Below are 21577 nucleotides of genomic sequence, written 5' to 3'. Positions count from 1 at the left end.
TATGAACAATTATGGCTTTCTTTTGAAGTAGGCTAGCCTTTCATCCTCATACCAATCGCAATGAAGCAATTTTTTGTTGGTGTTTCAATAACCAAATGTTACTTATTTGGAAGGAAGTTGCACAGAATTCAAAGGAATTCCATCCAAGTATATAGAGGAACCTTTAGTTAAGTAACACAAGTGGGTGGATGACCAATGTTATATACTCAGAGCAGAGCCACGGAAATTTATGACTTCAGTACCTGAAGTCCACTAATTTCAAGGGGTCTACTCTTGAGTATGGCTTGGATGGTCATCACCCAATGATGTTTTCAAAATTAATGTAAAAATGACTGTCACACTGTGCCAAAACAGCCATATATTCAACAAATTTGAATAAGAACAGAGCAGCCAAAAATAATGGGATCAAGCAATTTTGATCTCCCCAATAAGCTTCAGAAACAGACTGCCAGTGAAAGAATCCAGACATGAAGTAAATATTTGGGTTTGACGGATACATCAAGTATTCATACAACAGCTATTTTTCAACTTCCCCATATCTGGATTTCGTACTGATCTTAAAGAAAGCTTTCAGACTCTTCAGTATTTCATGAAACCAATACAGTTGCTTCACTTTCAAGGCAGCATTCATGTTGGTGTGCAAGTGGAAATTTTAAAATAAAAGTTTAAAAAGTAGCATAGAAAATATTCAGGTGAATATGGTACCTAGGCTTTTATTATATAGCTCTAACAGATAACATGTAAACACATCCATGAGCATACAAACTGAAACCATGGATAAACGTTTATTTCCCAAAGTATTTTGAATTGAAAGAATATCAGACTATAATATTCAGAGCTGGGAACAAACAAAATTTGAGAAACAGAGTATATGCTTGCTAAAACAAGAATTATGTTTATTTAGCTAGTGAATCACCTAGAGGAGTAAATTTTCACTTCCATGATAGCAATCTTTTCAGGCTTGCAAACACCCAGAAATAGGAATTAAAGATTTTAAGTATAGTTATAAAGGTCATAAAAAGTCTGATTTAGACTGAGGTACATGTACTCAAAACTGAGATTGAGTGGTAGCAAACAAACAGTTCCTCAGACAAATGCACTTTTTTCGGTATACATGTTACAGGAAAAAAAAGGAAATGTGCATTAATTGGTGCGGCCCACCAAGCTGCATATATTAATATTCTCTACACCAAACAGTTTGAAACAAGGGAAATGTCATTCTAATATAATTTCATGTTATAATTCATTTGGCTAAACTGCAGCTCAAAGTTGCTTTGCCATATTAAAAGTTTACTACAATAATTTTCACATGAACATTTAGACTTGAGTTTTACTCCAGGACTAAATATGGCATGATTTTGCTTTAAATTCTGTTGAATATCTAAAAACTGACAATTAAAAAACTACATCAAAGAAAAATAAGTTGAAGCAATGTGAATCTCACATCATTGAACCACTTATGATGGTTAATTGTTAGTATTTAACAAATTCAAAGAGTTAATGAATCCTTGCATTCGTTCCATCTCCTGTGCCTTAGCTAGGATGCATAATTACAAAAGACAGCAGATACTGGTAAAAGCTTCAGGACAGAAAGTGCTTGACGAAGTTACAGTTCTCAAGTGTGTTTGGTGAGAGAGTATAAGGGCAGATGCACTGATGAGAACCATTACAAGAAGAGTCAATTTTGTGTTAAAGTGTTCAAAGATGTCACCTTAAGCAGGAACAAAGCTTTAATAACTTCTTCTTAGACATATTAGGCATTTCCAGAGTCCACATCATTAGTGTTGTAATTCTAGCAGGACCATCGCCATATAGTTATTGTTTGTTTCTATTCCTCTCCTGCAGAACAGAAGAAAGGAAAATTAGTATAGCTCTGTCATAGAAGACTTTTATTCGGTACAAGTGCTATGCGACTATAAATATTTCATAAAAGCATGACATTAGCTTTACAGAAACATTACAGCAATCAGCTGAATTAAAAGTGCAATTCTATAATCCAACCTAAGGGATGCATCCAATGGTGGCTTCCCATTCTCACAGAAATACTTCCTACTTGCTACTGCAAGGTGAGGCATCTAGTTTTCGCTAACTGCAGCCCTCTGCATTATATTTCAAAATGTTTCCAAGGGTCTCCAAGCCCAGAGGATTTTTTTCTTGGGAGGGGGTGTCATTGGGTAAGATGGATCAATTAATATAAGGAACACTTCCACTAGCATAATGCCACTTTTTGACACAAGTCAAACACAACAAATCTTTACAATTCTACTTCATCACAGAAACTTAAATGAAAGATACAAGATGATGCCAAAGTGCTTTACAGGGCACAAAAAACACCCTCTTATAAACTGATAATCTCTGACTAAGTTTCATTGTGTCTGGTGATATCAGTGACACTTCAGAAGCCTTGTAGCTTAGTAACATGTAGATACTAGCTATGCAAGGGATAATTTACAAATGGTAAATATCTAGTACCGACATTGTTTTCCAGAACATTTTAGCTAAAGTCACGAAGACTTAAATAGCAATTCCTGATATGAAGGGTTATACATTGTTGGCATCTGCCTGTCTCAAGAGACAGCAAAGTGTGCCTCCATGGGATAAGTCAAACCATTGTGCTGGCAGCACCAAAATCACTTCCCCAGGATGCAAGCCTAGGCAGTGGTATGGAGGTCCTGGACAGCCCAGATGACAGGATCCCCCTCTTAGCTTTGCTGATGTGGTCCAAAGGTAGGCTGAGCAGTATGTTTGTTACACACTATTGCCTTATTGGGGCACAGGTGGTGCTGTGGGTTAAACCACAGAGCCTAGGACTTGCCAATCAGGACGGCGGTTCAAAACCCCGCGACAGGGTGAGCTCCCGTTGCTCAGTCCCTGCTCCTGCCAACCTAGCAGTTTGAAAGCACGCCAAAGTGTAAGTAGATAAATAGGTACTGCTCCGGTGGGAAGGTAAACGGCGTTTCCGTCTGCTGTTCTGGTTCACCAGAAGCGGCTTAGTCATGCTGGCCACATGACCCAGAAGCTGTACACTGGCTCCCTCGGCCAATAAAGTGAGATGAGCGTCGCAACCCGAGTCGGTCACGACTGGACCTAATGGTCAGGGGTCCCTTTACCTATTGCCTTATTTATTCAACTGATATCCTTTTATTCCCAAAGGAGTCCAGGTAGTATGTGTGATGTTATGACAAAGCTACTGATGGAAAAACATGTACCCTTTATGAGACATGATTACAGAATATGAATTCACGAACTGTTTGGAAGTAAGGTTTCCCTAGAAAATTATGGAAACTTTAGACTCCTACTACCTAAGTTGCTGGTATTAGCCAACATATCACTAGTGACATTTTACTTAACATTTTGAAAATACTTTGTAGTTCAGGAAAGTATGCACATTTTTAATCTGAAGCAGTGGTGGGAAACATTTAGGCTTTCTATTTGATCCACACGGTCATTTGGAGGCAAATCTAATATCATGTCAGACATGGAAGAGTTAAAGAGAACTCTTTTTTTTATCTAAGTAAGGTAAAGGGACCTGTTTACCTTCCCGCCAGAGCGGTACCTATTTATCCACTTACACTTTGACATGCTTTCGAACTGCTAGGTTGGCAGGAGCAGGGACTGAGCAACGGGAGCTCACCCGTCACAGGGATTCGAACCACCGACCTTTTGATCGGCAAGTTCTAGGCTCTGTGGTTTAACCCACAGCACCACCCAAGAACCACAGTGTTAAGATTGAAGATAAGATCTCTTTGAGAGGAAAGGGCAGCAGAGGGCTCTCTCAACTTAAGATGGGAGACAAGCTCTTTGCCTTCTCCCAACCCCACCTTCCATTCCAGCACTGGATGGGCAGAATGCTAACCTGCTATTCTTAAAGAGCAGTCAGAAGATTTATTTTTTGAAATTAATACTGTAGTGCTTAGTGCTAAGATGGGGAAATAAAATCCCTTTGACTGAAGAGGCAGATATAATTTTCTAGCCACCCCGACCCTAGAACTAGAGTGGGCTCAAAATGCATATTGTTTGTGTATGTTCCTGCCATGTGTATATGTGGCTGCATGTATGAGTGTGAATGAATTTATGGATGTGTAAGAAAAGGCGTGTGTGCTTACTGTGTGCCTGTTGGAGGTGCGTTGTGATGCAGGGAGAGGGGAAAGAGGTATGTGCAATTTTTTCTTTGGGTGGGTGTTTGGTTTTTGTTTTAACATGCCACCATTCTTAGGAAGCCCCCAGAAGGTTGGGCAAGTTCTGATCTGGCCCTGGGACTCAAAAAGAATATCACTCCTGTTCTAAAGAAGTGCATGCTTCAAATAACTACAAGTGCTATGCTCTCATCTGTTCCTCAGCCCAGGTGCTTCAACCCAGTTTTCAAATCCCATGCAAAATGATGAAAAACAATTAGGAATGAAGATAAAAGGTGGACTGGGCCCCTTTTATCTTTATCCTTTTCGGAATCCTAATTTCACAAAAGCTAATCAATACACTTTTTCTTGGAACCATACTAGTAAAGGCCTTCATTCTCCCACTGTTCCCAGTACTGCACCTTTTTCCTTCTGAAATTTTTATTCATATACCATCTACTAATCCTATCAGACAGCAGAAGTTTAATTCAGCACAAAATGTTTCTCATTCAAAACTCTTCCCTTACAATTGTTTGGAACATTCAGGACTTCTACTAACATATGTGAATTTATTATGATCAGTCTTTGAGAAATCATCAAACACTTAACTCTGAGGTAAACAATATGGGTAGCAGACAAGCAGCTAGTTTTAAAATTAACTTACAACTATGGATCACATGGTAAAAATATTTACTGCCTGCAAGATTATTATTGTACTTGTAACAAAAATAGGGAATCAACCTGGAAACAAAAGAACATTGGACTTTTGAATCTGTGTATTAAGCAGACATCTTTCTAAGATCTGCTTTCACAACTGTCATCACTTCCAAGTTCCCAAATATTTCTTTCAAAATCTAGTAAATTTTATTCTCATCCTTGCTCAAAGTTTTCTGTACAAACAGGTGTTTCTTTGGCGTAGTCACCTAGAATTAAGATTAACTCACTATTTAATCAGATTACTGCAGATACCAATCAATGTCATTTTGTAAATATTGAGCCTTTTCCTTGTGAAATCAAACCAAGAGTTAACCGGCAGAACCAAAATTAAATCAATTCAGAAAATTTAAATAGTTTGATGCCCTGCCTAGAACACAAAGGACTAAAACAATGTGCTGCATATGTAACGGATAAAAAGGTAAAGGTAAAGGGACCCCTGACCATTAGGTCCAGTCATGACCGACTCTGGGGTTGCGGCGCTCATCTTGCTTTACTGACTGAGGGAGCTGGTGTACAGCTTCCGGGTCATGTGGCCAGCATGACTAAGCCGCTTCTGGCGAACCAGAGCAGCGCATGGAAACGCCATTTACCTTCCCGCCGGAGTGGTACCTATTTATCTACTTGCACTTTTTGACGTGCCTTCGAACTGCTAGGTTGGCAATAACAGTTAATGGGTTTTTAGAACAGTTTTGGTTCCGATTGCACCCATTGAGCCACTTGGTGCTTAAAATGTCTCTGTGACACACAGTGCCTGCCCTTCCAAGCTGTAAAGAGTGTGATCAGTCTTGAAAAAAGTAGTAGTAGTAAAAGCATTACCACCTTCTATGGCCTGTCTTAAGTCTATGAACTTTTCCAGGCTGGCCAGCACCAAAACATTAAGTTGAGAGACATGAGTGGAAAGAATCCTGTACAAATGTTTAGAAACAAAGAAAAAGGTGACTGAAGGGACAAGAAAGAAGATATAACAAAGCAAATTTGTGTTTCTGCCTCTCTCAGACTATGCACATGATCCAATCCTCTCCTCTATTGGTTCCTGAACCGTGTGCTTTCCTACCTCACCCTCTGGGACTCTGTTTCTCTCTCTCTCTCTCTCTCTCTCTCTCTCTCTCTCTCTCTCTCTCTAGGGCAATGTGTACTTGTTTTTTTTTCCTTCTCTGGATCTGTGCACTCTTCTGTTGAGGCTGCCTGTTCATCTCCCTCTCTCTTTCTGGGGCTGCATGTGCAAGCTTTGGTATCTCGATTGGTTTAATGTGAAATGAGTACTTTGTGTCTGGCTCCACCCAGCATGCAAGTCATTTTGTGAAGGGGAACAACCCCATGACAGCCATTTTATGACAGCACTATAATATATTCAAAATTCCCAACATGCCCATGGAACCCAACATATTAGGCACCACTGTAAGCAAGTGCAATATAAAGATAGGCACAGGTTTGATAGAAACACAATTAGTAGCACTAGAATTTCTGTACTGTTCCAACAATCCAGTTACACCCTTTAAAATGAATAGAAACCCAGCAGATCAACCTATTTGTAAAATGTGCTATTTACATGAGGACAATAGGCAATAATCTCAGCAACTTGGTTGATGATGTACCCCATCTGATTTCAGGTGTCTACAACCACAAGAATAATTCCAAAAGCAATCTTGTAAATAGAACACTGGAACTAGCCTGTATATGCATCTCTAATAGCAAGTGTAATTATCTTAATAACAAGGACTGTATGAAAAACAAAACAAACACAACCACCTGAAATGAAAGTCAAAGTAAAGAACCATTACAGAAAATTTGTAAACAGAAGAACTAATTAGTATAAACATTTAAGTTGCCATTTTGTATGCAGCATCATTACTAGACTACCCAAGGAATCCTGCTTATTTATGGAGCGTGGCTGGACTCTTCATATGTAGGTATAATTTCTTCTTCTCTTCAAACACTGCAAAACTACCTGGGCTTAAAACAAAACTGTTTATTCAGTTCCACTCTGTAGATCCCACCAAAGAAAAATCAACCATGAGAAGCACAAAAGAAATGACAACTTGGGTCAAAGAGACTTTTTATTCTTCAGCCTTTTCTTCTGTTCAAGGTTCTGTCACAACTTCAGCTGAGGACCAGACTTAGTGTCCCATTTGCTTTGTTAACCAATGCCATTCAATGTGAATTTAGCAATGGCTGGCTACTAGGTAGCCACACCTGAATCAGAATTCTCAAACCCACTTTTGATTATGAACTGAACAGATTCTGCCCAACATCTCCTCTGCCACTGAATTCCTTGATTACAAGCAAGTTTATTTTAAGCCTTCTTCAGAACTCCTAGTTAATCCCTAGTTAACTACTTGTTACACTGTTTTTTCTTCTTCTCCAAACTGCTCCCATCCTACAAACAATGACATAGAATCCTTCTCACCAGCTTCCTATGGAATAAAAAGCTTTCTGTGGTGCACAGGAGACCTGGAATGGGGACACAAGATCATGCCAAGCAGTCATTCAGAAGTTATTTCTCCTGCTCTTAAAGGAGAATCCATCTACTACTTATTTACAGTAATTCCTCCTTCCATTTGAACAGTACAGAAGCTTACAAGTTCATACACTGTACACAGTCTTTTCCAGCAAGTTGACTCCATCAGCAGCTAGCAGGGTATGTAGCTAACAAGAGTAAAACTGAATTACTGTGTTGTGAAATGATACATGTCTAAAAAGTGTGTCGCCAACATGAAAAGTTTGGAAAGCTCTTATGTAAGGAATGATACCTGAATTTGTTTATTTTCATCTTCTTTCTTCATCCATTTTTCCTTTTGTACGGCCCCTAAGAGTCTGTGTGTTTAATTTTTATTGTAAATTACAAAAACACACAGATCTTCATAAATAACATTTGGTATGGGACAAGATACCTTGGATTGGCATGTGCTTACAGCAGTAAGTACCTATGGAATAAAGTGGGGTCCACAGGTTGGTGGCAAGTGCCTGTTTTGCATGTAGAACAATCCACAATCAACGCCTGGCATATCCCACATAAGAAGGGAGAAATTTCAAGTCTCTTCCCAACTCTTTATTCTCCCCTAAGATAACTAGGTCATCATAAGAATCAGCCCTGGGTTGGGTTAATTTATTTCTGCGTAAATGTTGTTTGGGTTATAGCCAAATGATGCCCCTTTACATATGAAAGGCTCTTTGATCCAGCAGAGCCTTCAAGGACTGAAGCTGTTCTAAAGGGTTCTTCAACCTTGCAAAGCAGGCTGGAGGGCTGCAGAGGGGCCAGGAAAAACACAATTTTGCCTTGACCCCTGGAAGGTTCCACTGTATTAAAGTGCCTTCCATCAGGAGAAACACATTGCCTGAATACAGCCCTTTCTATTTGTCCTGCCAGGCACATTTGATAAGAAATGTTTCACAAAAAAGCAACTATAAAGGGTCAAAACACATTTAAACTCATGTTGACATTTTCTTTTTCTTTCCTATGCATCTCTATAAGAAGCAAGTCCTACTGAGTTCAATGGGGCTTACCATCAAGTAAATGGGCATAGGATAGCAGTCTAAATTCCTAACAAGCTCTCAATTTCTGTGTTATGTGGCTTTTTCTATGCATCTAAAAAAATTGTACTATTACAACAGCTGAAGCATGTAGACATCACAACTTCAATATACATATTTTTTGTTTAAATGTCACAAAACAAAACAGGCAACGAAATGATTTAAGGAACAAGTACCATTTGCTACTGAAACCATTAAAATACATATTTTTTCAATCGACTGCCAATGAAGTTCAGTTACTTAGCTGAAGGTTTTAATGCAGAAGTAAAATGCTATGAAGAATGGAAAATTGTATTTGCAAATGTGCTTGCAAGGAAGTGTTGTTGAGTACGTTACATGCCTTGGCCTTTACCATCTAAACCCATTTCTAATTACTTTTTGTTTTACATATTAAAAAACCAAGCAGATCTGTTTTTTTAAAAAACCCCAAACTCCAAAAAGCATGAAAAAAGTTTATTATAACATTAGATTCTTACCCTACGCATGGCTTCCTCCTCCTCTTGACGCTTTTCATAATGTGCAAAGTCATCAAAGATTGAGGTGGTATGCTTGAAAGTAGCAATTATTTTAAGCACTTGCTTGGCTTTTTCTAGGGGTACTTCTTGAGTGTCCCTCGAGTTGGTAACGGGTTTGTTGTCATTATTTTCCAAGCGAATGTGCCGCAGCTGGTTGTTTGGAACGTCTTTAACAAAGATCCACTTAACATCAAACTTCCCCTTCCACTTATCCTGAGACCAGACTCCAGCATATGCATTGTAGTCCACCACAGACTTCATCTCAGCTACTCCGCAGAAGTGTCCACTGCCATTCACACTGAAAAGTAAATAGAGTGGGCCTTTTCCATTCAGTGAACGGTAGGCAGCATCCAAGCGCTTATTACCATGCTCAGTACTACACCAGATAGAATACTTAATGGAGCGGTGTATATCATCCTCCGAATAGCTTTTGATTATAAACACACGGCCGTTCTTCAGATTCCAATCAAAGTCTTTGGGATTATAGTTATTTATGGCCTTTAGTTTCTCCAATACTGGGTGCACTTCTACACCAGAAGGTGGAGAGCTAACTGGTATAACACCTATACCATAGTTTTCATTGCCAGCTCCATTGCTCTGATTGAAGCCGACACCCCTATTGCGAGGAGCCACCCAGCGATTTTGCAGCTGCTGCTGCTGCAGCTGATGAGGCGGAGCCTGTTGCTGAGGTCCTGGTGGCGGCTGAGGCGGAGGCTGCTGCTGAGGCAGTTGGCTTTGCACCATTGGAGGAGGCTGAATTAATGGCTGAGGCTGCTGCATTATAGTCTGAGGAGGCAGTACTGGTTGGGTTGGGGGAGCTTTTACCACAGACCCTTTGTCATCCCAAGTTCCAATATTCATGTTGTGTTTTATAGGGGGAGGTGGTACCGCAGGGCCCCCAATTCCCACATTACCTTTAGGCTTAAGTTTTGGCTGAGGCTTAGCAGGCTTCCTAGCAATGGCAGCCCATGAGGTTGGTTTAGGTGCTGAACTGCTAACCGCAGGCACACTATTTGCTGCAATGCTTGTCATACCTGTACTACTCAGAGCGGAACCAACTGTTTTCGTCACAGCGACTGTCATATCACCGCCAATTTTCAGTCCAGTCATGCCTTGCTCAATGCTGCTAATACCAGGCACCTTGTTCAATGTATCATTGCCAAATCCAGCCTGTCCATCAGCTATTGCTCTACCAAGAGAGCTAGGTGGGTAGCCATAGCTGCTGCTGTAAGCAGAGCTTTGAGTCGATTGTCCCTGAGATCCACTTGTCCCCCATGTTGAGAAATCTGCATTCCCAGGGAAAAAATTAAATCCATGCTGACCAAGGAATGGAGGGGTGTTTCCTAAAGCCCCAGGTTGACTAAAGACACCATCAGGGATGTAGTGGTGTTCACCATTGCTCATCTGTCCGTAAGTTGTCAAGTATGGCATTGGAGGATCTCCTGCTGTGGACCATGCCGCTTCACCCAGAGAGTACGGAAATCCAATGGATGGAGCATAATAACTAGGCATGTATGGGTCTGACATTGGTGGATAGCTATTATTCTGCAGGAAAACATATCAGTGTAAGAATCATTCTATTGCTACATCTACATTCTTTGCATATCAGTGTAAGAATCAGTGTAAGAATCATTCTATTGCTACATCTACATTCTTTGCCTATAAATATGCATTTATGGACATCTGAAGCAAATTTCCGACACAGTTAGAATTTTAAACAGAAAAAAAATTCAAGCAAAGAGATCTAAAAGAGATACCTTTGTTATCTTTAATCTCACATACAAAACCAAAGTAATTACAGCCTACACCGTTTTAATTAATATAACACAATTAAAAGTGCTTTGAGCAATTAAAAAATTCTCTTCCATCTCCAAACAGGAGTGCTTTTCCTGTTTTTTATCAGGATGTCATTTTATTTCTTTTATTCCTATAAGCAAATTCTTGTCCTACTTCTAGGCCTCTCTCCTATGCTGAACAGCTGATCAAAGATTCAGTACTGACCATGACCATTAGCACAACATGTATGTGTACCAACATTCCCCTGAGAAACCTGCCTCTGGTGTATAGATAAGGTTCAGTGTATATATTTAACAACTCATCATGTTCCTTGCCAAGCTGTAAATAAGTTCACCCTGCACAGTGAAAAGGAACTTCAAGTACTGATAAACCCTGTCACCTAGCTCACTTGAAACCAGGGGTAGCTAACCTGAGGCCCTCAACATGATTTTGGACTCCCAGCTCCCACCAGTCAAAGACAGCATGACCAATGGTCAGAGATGATAGTCCAATAACATCTTAAAGGCTATAGCTTAGCTACATTTGTTGTAAAAAATAAAAGAACACCTCTATATGAGCAAACAAGGAAGTTTTTATAAGTGTGAGGGTTCCTTTTGGGCTGCCCATGTGCCACCCATGACTGGCATTTGCAAGAAAGGTAAAAAAAAAATATTGCTTTTTTATTTGGTCCAGATCCAATTCCTAATTCGCTTAGCTTGCTCTAATTGTTCAATCTTGAATCAATATTTTAATGTTCTGTGTTTGGCATTTTGAGTCTTGTCACTATTATTTTCCCAATAACAAAAAACAGAAAATGCAATTATCTGCTCTATGTATACATAAAGAATATTAAACTCCAACGTTTGCCTAAACTATGCCACCCTTGGCGTAGCTGGATCCTTCCATTTGCAAAAGCAACCAGTACCCAGCAGAAGCTTTCCAGCGGAGGGAGAGACGTGATTTTTGCCCCTGGAGCTGCCACACTTTTCCAGAGAATCAGCCAAACCTCCAAAACAGCTTTTCAGGGAAAGGCAGAGGCAAGGAGAAATCAGCAAAGTCACTTCCCACTACAGAGCAGAACTCGAATTCAAGAATGGATCAAACCCACAAGGTTTTATCAGCTCACTCATCTACAAGTGTGTTTTTCAAAAGGTTGTTTGAGTGCTGGATCAAGTAATGTATGTTCTTGCCTAGCAACTGACTAGCTGCAAGGCCATTCGACACCAAAAGGAACTGGCCCAATAAAAAGCACCACATATTCTTTGCATTTCTTACTCACCATGCAAATTTAGGCATACAAAACCACTATCAATGTATAGAAGGTTGGGCATAAGGATATAAACTGTTTCTCCCATCACACTACACACATAGAAAATGATAGAAATACCACTTTCTTGCACTTTCTTTCCAAATACCTTGCCCCAAAGCCTCTCAACATGCATCTTCTGCAAGCAAAAAATCCCTGAAATGGAAGAATCCTTGTTGGACTTGAAACTCATGTAAGAATTCAGAAAGGGAGCAGAAAATCAAAAGCTAACCAAAGGCTGAATCATAAGAAAAATGACTGGACTATTAACTCTTTCTCCATCCAATCCCAACTGCTGAAGGAAATGGAATGGGATGTAGCACTGTAGGCTGCTACAGGAGTAGGGCATGAGATTTGTGTACTGTTCTGTGCACACACAACAGGTATGCTTAATTTAAGATAGATTTAATTAAGCTTAAGTGGATCCCTCTACTTAAAGTAACTTCGCTCATTTGGAACCTAACTCGTACAAATCCATTTAGCACTGTTTAAGAGATTTACAAATACTATGAAAACTTACAATGGCCTGTTATAAAACCATTTAAACTGTTTTGTGTTACTTGCTTATTATAAAGGAATAACCAACTAAAAACTATACTCACTAGCTTACAAGAAAAGGTGTATTCTTGTAAATACTCACCTGATTTGTCTGGCTACTTAGATATGGCTCAAAATCATCATCATTTACTGCATCCTTTTGATGAATCGAACCGTTTTGCACTGAAACTGAAACATAACTGAAATTAGACATCTTCTAGAAGTCCTATGCCTAACTTTTTAGTTGTTAAAAACACATGATGGAAAAAATGTTTCAAAAACCAGAATATTTCTTTAGCAGGCAGCAACACACTACAAGCATCTTAGAATTCAAAAAACCAATAGCAGCCTATGGATGCATTTTGGCTTGCCTGCTGCTGAAAGAGACCATGAAGTGATTGATAATGCCATCATTTATTAGTTTTAGACCCCTAAGTAGTAGCAGATGCCAGGACATTGTCCTGTTTGCCTCTGTGTAGTTCCTTCCTTATTTCAGATGTTGCCATATATCAAGATGTTTAGCTGGTGATATACTGCAATATTGATAACCCAGCCCTACTCTCAACAGAAACAAGGTAATTCATAGGAGTGCACTTTTTGTCTAGTTATATGTATTAAAACTGAAGTTGAAGTTTTATGGATTCACATGCAAGCATAAATATTAGATTTAACTGCTCTGTTCAAATAACTTCAACTAAACACTTTCCCATACCATCTTCTGCAGGTATACTTAGCTGGCATAATTTTCCAATATAAACTATTTGAACACTAAACCATTTTTCCTGACATCCTAAGGGAACATTGTAAATTCAACACCTCAACAGATGGGAAACCTACAGAAAGCAGGGAAACCAACTCTCCATAGTTAAGAACGGAATTGGTCTAAAAAGTGCTTAGCTGTTGAAATATCACTTCTAACATAGCTAGAAACAATATAGTATATTTGCAGCAATTGTTCACTTCAAAAATGAAATTTGCAGACACCTTTATTAATAGAGCTCTATGCCGAGTACTCGATACAAAGGTTTTCTACCTGAAAATAGCAAAAATGCATGCAAACATTTTTAGTAAGCCAGTTCTAGTTAAATTCAAGCAAATGAAATGAAAAAGCAACACAAACTAGTTCTACAGATTAATCATTCTCTCTCTCTCTCTCTCTCTCTCTCTCTCTCTCTCTCTCACACACACACACACACACACACACACACACATCTCCTGTTTGTATGTTCCTACTATTCTCTGCAACAGAATTAGAGCACAAGCACAGCTTTCAAGACAGACATGCACACACAAGCTAGAACTTTGCCTTGGCATGACCTACTTTTCCAATAATGTAACATGAATCTGGTTTTGTTTACCTTGCCAGCAATAGGGTTCTCACCCCACCCCACAGAGCAATTCCTAATACCAAATACAAAGAATGTATTTGCAAAAAGTAATTGTAACAGTTTTTTACATGTGAGCTGACAACCCAGGACTTCTACAGGTGCACTGCAATAAACCTGCCACACAAACAGTCACAATAAAAGCAGGTTTTGTACTTCTTGACAGTAAACAAGACCCAGAGATGTTCTGAGCATTTACAACATAAACTCTGCCCTCTAAGTAACTAAGATGGACTCATGAGAACTTAGGTTTCCAATTTCACAATGCAGACACAAAGCCCAGCTGTATTGTGTAGCTCATCCAACCAATCATAAGGACAAAGCAACTACATATGCATATATATTAGTAAGAATATGGCAGCTTAAAGCCTTTTTTCCGGGAGGAAATTATGCCCTGCACACACACAGGCTGAGAAACAGTGCAATAATTTTTGGGGGTGGGGGACGACAAGGACACTTAAAGATCATCAGGATTTCCTAGCATTAAAAAACCCCTTACCTTCAGGTCCTTCACATCATATGCAAAGTAACTTGTGACATGTAATTTGTATTCACTGTGTGTTCAGAGCTTTGTGGCGTTTTTAATTTTGCTTAGAAGAAAAACAACCATCTGCCCCATGCATTTCACACAGATTTTTCAAGGAGTCAATGCACCTAATGAAATTTATACTTTGGCTAGTTACGTTGTTATTCATATTTGTATAAAGAACATAGGTGATCTGAAACTAAAGACTGCAGCTGAAAACTAGTATCCAAAACTTTGGATCACTAACTCAATTAAAAACCACACACACAGCTATGAAGCTGCATAGCATCTGCATTCTGCAGCATCTACACCCAGATAGCTAACATGTTCAGCCATACTTCTAACCGAGCTGCCCTGTTAAGTGTTCTTCTTGGTGCAAGAATTCCTGTTTGCACTTTTTAAGACCGCTATTTCACTTAACTGTAGAGAAAAATCTGGAGAACCATAAAAGACCCAAACTAGACAACAGCAAAACACCACTTCCCGTGGATGAGATAGTCACACCTAAAAGCAACAGGAGCTATTCCACATCTAAAACCTTTCCTGCCACAAACAAATTTCCATCAATTTATCTTTCAAGAGTCCATTCTTTCCTGCATCTCCGTCATTCTTCTCCAATAAGGAAAGATGAAGTAGCTTCATCAGATCCTCTGGAAAAAAAAGTGCCATTCAGTATGTCTACCACTTTTGAAACCCTATTCAATGTTACAAAACCAAAAAAGCTCAACAACTTTGGCCTCCCCCCCCCCCCAAATGGGTAGATCACTGCTAGTTGTTTTATACTGGGAGTAGATCGTGGTCTAATCTAAACTCCACGTTCTTTCCTCATTCACTTCTGTGTTCATTAGAAAAGGTGAAACTTTTGTCCATGCCCAAAACATTCCCTTTAATGCTACTAGATTTTCTGAGCATTTGACTTTTTGTTTGTGTTTTTGAAAGTGTCACTTTCACATGAAGCAGACAAAGTTATAGAATACCTCAAGAAGGAAGTGAACAGAGAAGACAGTAAGCCAGCAAGCCAGAAATCCATTCACAGCAGATGATGTGCCCCACCCCCACAATTCCTGTTGCAATGATTTAAACATTTTGAAAACACTGATTATATCCCCAAATATATGCAAAATAAGGAAATGTGACATTTTAGTTCATTAGTACAATACATTCCAAATCTGACTGCAGAAGCAAGAGAGTGGGGTGAGGGAGAAAGAAGGGCCTTTACTTTTGTTCAATTGGGGCTCTGCAGCCCTGGGCACAGGAATGGGCTGGATAAGAGTCAATGAAGCTGAATTGTAGCAAGATGGAGATCCTGTAGGTGACTAGTTTCCAAATCCAGAATGTAGGCAGTTTGTCTGTCCTGTATTTGTCTACTGCATTCCATGTGAAGGAGCCGGATCAAAGTATGGGGGTGTTCCTGTACCTATAGTTGTTACTGGAGTCCCATGTGACTACAGCAGCAGGGACCGCCTTTTACCAGCTTCAGTCATTACTCCAGTTGTAACTAATCCTGGCCAGGGACAGCCTGGCTACAGTGACCCATGCATTGGAATAGAGTGTCAATTACGGTAATGTGCTTTCTGTGGGTCTACCCTCAAAACTGGTCTGGAAGCTGCAGTTAGCACAAAATGTAGTTGCTAAGTTACTGGCCATGAGACTGCAACTCCACCGTTAAAGGAACTGCACTGACTGCCAATTTGCTATCAAGCCGTGTTTCGGGATTTGTTATTAAACAATTTGGAACCAGGTTATCCGAGAGAACGCTTTCCTCTAGACAAGCATGCCCTGCCAGTAAGAACATCTGCAGAGGCCCTTCTGATTGTGCCATAGCCTACAGATGGCATTAACAGGGACAAGTGCCTTTTCTGTGACAGAGTCCACACTATTGAATACCCCCTCCCCCAAATAAGAAATGTGCCAATAGTGGTGCAATTCCACTGCTTTTTTGTTTGTTTTATATAGCTTTTGGTGGATACGGATTCCAGCGGCTGTGGAATTTTAAGAATGTTTATTGTCTGATTATTTTCATTTTCTTTGTATTACATTTTATGATATTGCTGCATTGAGTTGCCCGCATAACATGTGGTATTTAAATATCTAAATAAACAGATGCAGAAAAGCTCAAAACCTTCTCCAGTGTCTCATCAGAGAAAAGATAGCCATTTCTCCTGTGACTAAAGTGATACCACGTTTGAAAGGAGACCAACCCTGTATTGGAAAAGAGGGAGTCACATACTAGCAATTCTCCTCAAATAGTAAAATGTGCTTTAAAAGGAATTATGAACTCAGAAACAGTTATCAGCCAGTATAATGAAGTTCTGTATGTTTTAAGGTACAAAAAAAGTATGCTGCAAAATAAACTTGTGTCCTTCTCTAAATGAATTATTGAACTGCAAGTTGAATCTTAATAATCAAATCATTTGATTTACAGGAAAACACATGCTATATCCACAGTTACCAACGGTGTATTTCAAGTACAGTTTTATGTTTCATGTCTCTCTTCTTTGGAACGGGGAATACACCACTAAACTGAAGGTGTCACTACCAGCAAATCAATGACAGTGACATATGTACAGCTAAGACTGCAATTCTATGCACACTCAAATGGGAATAATAAATTTGTCAGTTTATAAAAAAATATTTGCACCTTATTTTGCTGTATGAAGCTTAGTGATATTTTGCCGTTACCACAACCCTTGGAGGTAAGTTAGGCTGATACACAGTGCCAGTGAGCTTCATAGATCAGCAGGGATTTCAACCAGAGTTTCAGACATGTAAGTCCAATGCTCTAGCTGCACAGACTTTCAATACGTTCCTTAGTAAGATTATGAATTCTTATTCGCTGAAGAGTTTTTAAAAAAGCAGGGGAAAACAGATACTGGAGATATCTTAGGAATAGTATGGCTATGACAAGGCACAAGTGAAAGTGCTTAATCTTTAGCACAAGGCTCTTCTCATCTATACGTGGGATCTTTTTTTTTGGGGGGGGGGGGAATGCCGGCGGATGACATGTTGCCCTGAGAAACCCCCAAAAAAGAAATAAGGTGAGTAACAATCAGGACAGGCATCTCAATTATGGGCACTCCAGTTATAGAATAGCCTACTAAGGCTACTTAAGTCCCAGGGTAAAGATCAGGTCTTTTAAATAATTTGTGTAATCTGGGCATTTTTTTAAATCAGTGCTTTTAACTTTGGTGTTGTAGTGAGCTTTGTTTTCTTGTATTTATTATGCTTTTGATGTTATGCCTTATTCTGTATTTAAGTTGTTTTTATCTTTACAATAAGTCCTGAGAACTCTGTTGTGGATCAGCATACAAAAGCCATTAACACTAAAGACCACTAAACCAAACAGGAGTTGATTCTAAGTAAATATGCATACCTAAAATACAAGCCTTCAAGCACAGGATGGGGGAGAAGAGAACCAGAGTAGGGGAGTAGCTGAACTGCTGGTTAGAGATCTTTCCTGCCGAGACAAGATTCAATCTAGCTTCTCTTGTTGATATTAACGTGATATAATGGAAACAAAAAAACTTTACATTGATTGACAAAGCAGATTTGGATCACATCTGGGAGATTTAAAGGGGAATTCCCTTTTGAAATTGGAAATTCATTCATACGATGTTGGCAAGTGAACCAATCCACTGGGAAGTTCACTTCTTTGCTTGTCTTTACTCTACAGAAAATTAAGTGCACTAAAATATCCCAATGAAGATGTGATGTAAAGTGCACATGTGAAACAGCTAAAATTTTAGGAGTTCAATAACTGAACAGTTCTCAATATTTGAGAAAGGTTGATCCTATGCATACCAAACAATTTCACCCTTTGTTAAGCTATGACTAGGTAACTGCCTATGACCATATAATGTTTAGCAAGCTTTATCTCTCACTTCTAACAAAATGGAGTCCTTAACTCTCCCATGTATATATTTTAGCAGTATAGCTATATGCAGATGTTCAATTTTTTAATGAGCTGCCAAAAGCTTGGGATAAAGAATACACTAAAGATTAAAGCATACCACGATGCTATCCTGTATGCAGAGATAAATAACATGCTACATTCACTTTTTGTTTCATTTGCCAGTATGTCTCACAGTTTAAGGACTCAAAATTCTCATGCACATATGCTCACCACTCATCATCAGTTTAGCACACTTGCTACTAGGCTAAATGAAGAACCATTCCTACAATAACATGCACATAAGCACAATTATTAACCCTTCATATACAGAAACATTTTTTTATGGTTTTTCACTACCTTTTTGTTCTGGCAGGTATTTAACTGTCTTCTTGTTTTATGGTCTTTGCATAAGCTCATAAAGTGCACTGTTGCTTATCTGCTTTTATTGGAATTTTAAAAGCTTTACGTTTTGCTTTCCGGTTTAATTTTTAGCTGATTTTAATAGGTCGTACTACTCAGGGTATGATTCATATATGACTCTATACTCTTGGCTGAGTATAAAGCATTCTGACAGCACAATTCTGTCTACACATGACTACTCAGATGTCCCACTGAGTTCAATAAGTGGGAATAGACTGGTGCCTGAATTACTCTATATAATGGGAGGTATTCAGCTAAATAATTGCATGAGCAGAAGAGGAATTCCCCTGCTCCCCCCCCCCCATCTGTTCTGAGGGTTCCTCAGAAATATGGGGACAACACAGGAGAAGTCCTGATATGCAAATGGAAGCTGTTGCAAAATCAATATATTAAGAATGATGTAACACACAAAAATGTTGGGAAAGTCCACTTTATAAGTGAAAAAAATGATTCACTGTCTGGTGCAGTCTCATGACTACTACTACTACTACTCCAGTATAAACTGTCAATTGAATGCATCTGCTACACTTAACTGTCTACTACAGAGAAATCATTGAATTACTCTATTCATGTCAGTGAACCTAACACAGAAGAATCAACTTACCTTTATTTCCCTGTCCTTTAGGTCTCTGTTAGTGATAAAACAAGAAAAACAAACGAACAAAAATTAGAGGAACTGAACATTAAAGTTATCACAAAGATCAAATATTTTTGGTGATTTTAAGATACCCCAAGATGGTAAAATACAAGCCATTTTATTAAAAAGAACGAACTATGACTTAAGTGCTGCAAGCCTGATGCATTCTAAATTCTGTTTATTGGGATTACTGGTAGACTCCCAATCTTACTGTACACATTAAGATACCTAACTACAGTTTACCATTCAGAAACAAAATGGAACAGTCATCCAATATTTATGTGTGGCACTATAAAAAGTATAATCAGATCATTTTGTAGAAGCTAAACTCTTCACTGTACTATGCCTGCTTTTATTTCTTAAAACTATGCATGTATTGCTATTATCAAATCAGTTATAAAAAGGTGCCTGTAAAATGCAAAAAGAAAAAATGCAACAAGGACCGAATAGCATGTTCCGGTGAGGTACAGGCCACTCCCATTTTAGGCGCAACTGATATGTGCATGATCGTGCACATGTGCCGAACCCAGAAACGTTATAAAGATGTCATTGAAATGTCACTAAATGCGTAGAATAGGTGTTTGTAGACTTTTTCAATTAGTTTCTGATTTCACACAAATGCGTAGTGACCTGGAACGCAACCCCCACACAAATGGGGTGTTGCCTGTACTGTTGCATGCCCCTAGTCCTGTACCTTAAGAATGCTACACTTCGATGCTGAATAAAATCAGAACTAGACATATTGCGGACTATACTATTTATTACATACCATGTTAAAATGTTTTTACTTCATTAAGTGCATTTCCCTGCCCCCAAATAAAGCTCCCATTACAAACAATTCCTGTTTCCACATTGACTTTATGACTCTGACCCTGCAATGACTTTTGCAAATTACTCAATCCTGACAGAATGAAGAAAAACCTGTACTAGCTGAAGAGCCAATACTAAAAGCAAGTATTTTCAAAAGTGACATTCCAGGTTTAAAAATGAAACTTGTGCAGACATGGATTCTGGTTTGCAAGATTTCTCCCCCAAGTTAACGTTCACCAGAGACCTCCATTATCTGCTCTCAGCTGCAAAAATAATGTTTACACGGGGAGGGGGGACCCAGAAGGGTGAGACTGAGAGGATCAAGACTAGAAAAACAACCATGGGGAGAATTGGTGAAAGAATTGGGAGGGGGGGATAAGGAGATCAGAAAAGGGTGAAAGAAAAAAGTGTACATGGAATAGCTGCATGGAAACAAAATAAGCAGATACGGAAACACGCATGAAGACTCGCCATCAATAAATGAAACGCAAAGAAACATATAACCGCAAGAACGAGATACGAGAGGCGGCTGCACTACGAAGGAGGTTTAACGGTGGCCGTAAGGATCCCTCCAAGTCCACTTGCGAGGGAAAATCGGAGGCGGCACAGGAAAGCGGGCAGAGGGCAGAGCTGGCGCGGAAAGCTAAGGCGCCCCCGGAGAGGCAAAGGCCTGCTCGTGAAGAGAAGCAACGGGTTCGCCTCACGGCCTCCGCGGGGAGGCCCCAGGCCGAGCGGCCTCCAGGCCTGCGGAGGGGGCGGGCCTGGGAACAGGGGAGGAGCCGCACGGCCTCGGATGTAGCGGGCGCGGATCCCCGCTATGCCCAGAGGAAGGAGGGCGGGACGGGGTGAGGAAGGGGAGGCCGAGCCATCCTCCCGGCTAGGCCAGGCCGGGCGGAAACCGTACCTGGTCGACGCTGGTGGCTGACATTCTTCACGGGGAGCCGCAATCCCCTCACCCCGCTCCGCTTGGGCCTCCTCCTCCTCCTCCCGCTCTTCCTCAATTCCCCGCCGCCGCCCTTTCCGCCGCTCTCCCCGCCGCCGCCGCCGCCTGACTGTCTCCGCAGCCCGGGCACTTCTAGTCTGCTCGGCACCTGCGAAAGCAACCAGCTGGACACAGCTCAGCTTCCCTCCCCTGCTCCGGGCTCCGCTTTCCCACAATGGCGGACGCGCTCCGGATCCTACTTCCGCTCCGCGGCGCCCTGACCTTCCGCTCTCCCCCCTCCCTCTACCACTGACGACATTGCAGCCGACTTTTCCCTTTCCGTCCCCGTCTCCTATCACGTGGTTCCGAAGACGAGGGCGGGGGAAACGGCCGTCCGTCGGCGCGCGCGCGCGCTCGCCTCTTAAATGTCCCGTATGTTAACAGCCCGAGCAAACAGCGACAGCGCGCTTGCGCGGAATTTGTCGAAT

At 40.3% G+C, this 21577-nt stretch overlaps 1 protein-coding gene across 4 annotated transcripts; it reads right to left on the bottom strand.

Moving 5' to 3' along the window:
- Positions 1 to 697: 697 nt before the first annotated feature.
- Positions 698 to 21445, bottom strand: YTHDF3 (YTH N6-methyladenosine RNA binding protein F3). 4 transcript variants are annotated; one of them, XM_081204668.1, is made up of 6 exons: positions 21072 to 21445; positions 19325 to 19349; positions 17782 to 17865; positions 12601 to 12686; positions 8840 to 10423; positions 698 to 1839 (listed from the first exon to the last, which is right to left on the bottom strand). In XM_081204668.1, exons 1-6 carry the CDS (start codon positions 21093 to 21095, stop codon positions 1816 to 1818), a joined length of 1827 nt encoding a protein of 608 aa, XP_081060794.1. In that variant the 5' UTR covers positions 21096 to 21445; the 3' UTR covers positions 698 to 1815. The 4 variants fall into 4 exon arrangements, with proteins under 4 accessions (XP_081060794.1, XP_081060796.1, XP_081060795.1 ...); XM_081204670.1 differs by having other exon boundaries at positions 17782 to 17894; positions 21072 to 21441; XM_081204669.1 differs by lacking the exon at positions 17782 to 17865 and having other exon boundaries at positions 21072 to 21440.
- Positions 21446 to 21577: the final 132 nt, after the last annotated feature.

This window comes from Podarcis bocagei, assembly GCF_964188305.1.
Source record: "Podarcis bocagei genome assembly, chromosome: 8".
NCBI lineage: Eukaryota > Metazoa > Chordata > Lepidosauria > Squamata > Lacertidae > Podarcis > Podarcis bocagei.
The sequence above is the reverse complement of the archived record's forward strand: the minus strand, read 5'-3'. Positions and strand labels throughout refer to the sequence as shown.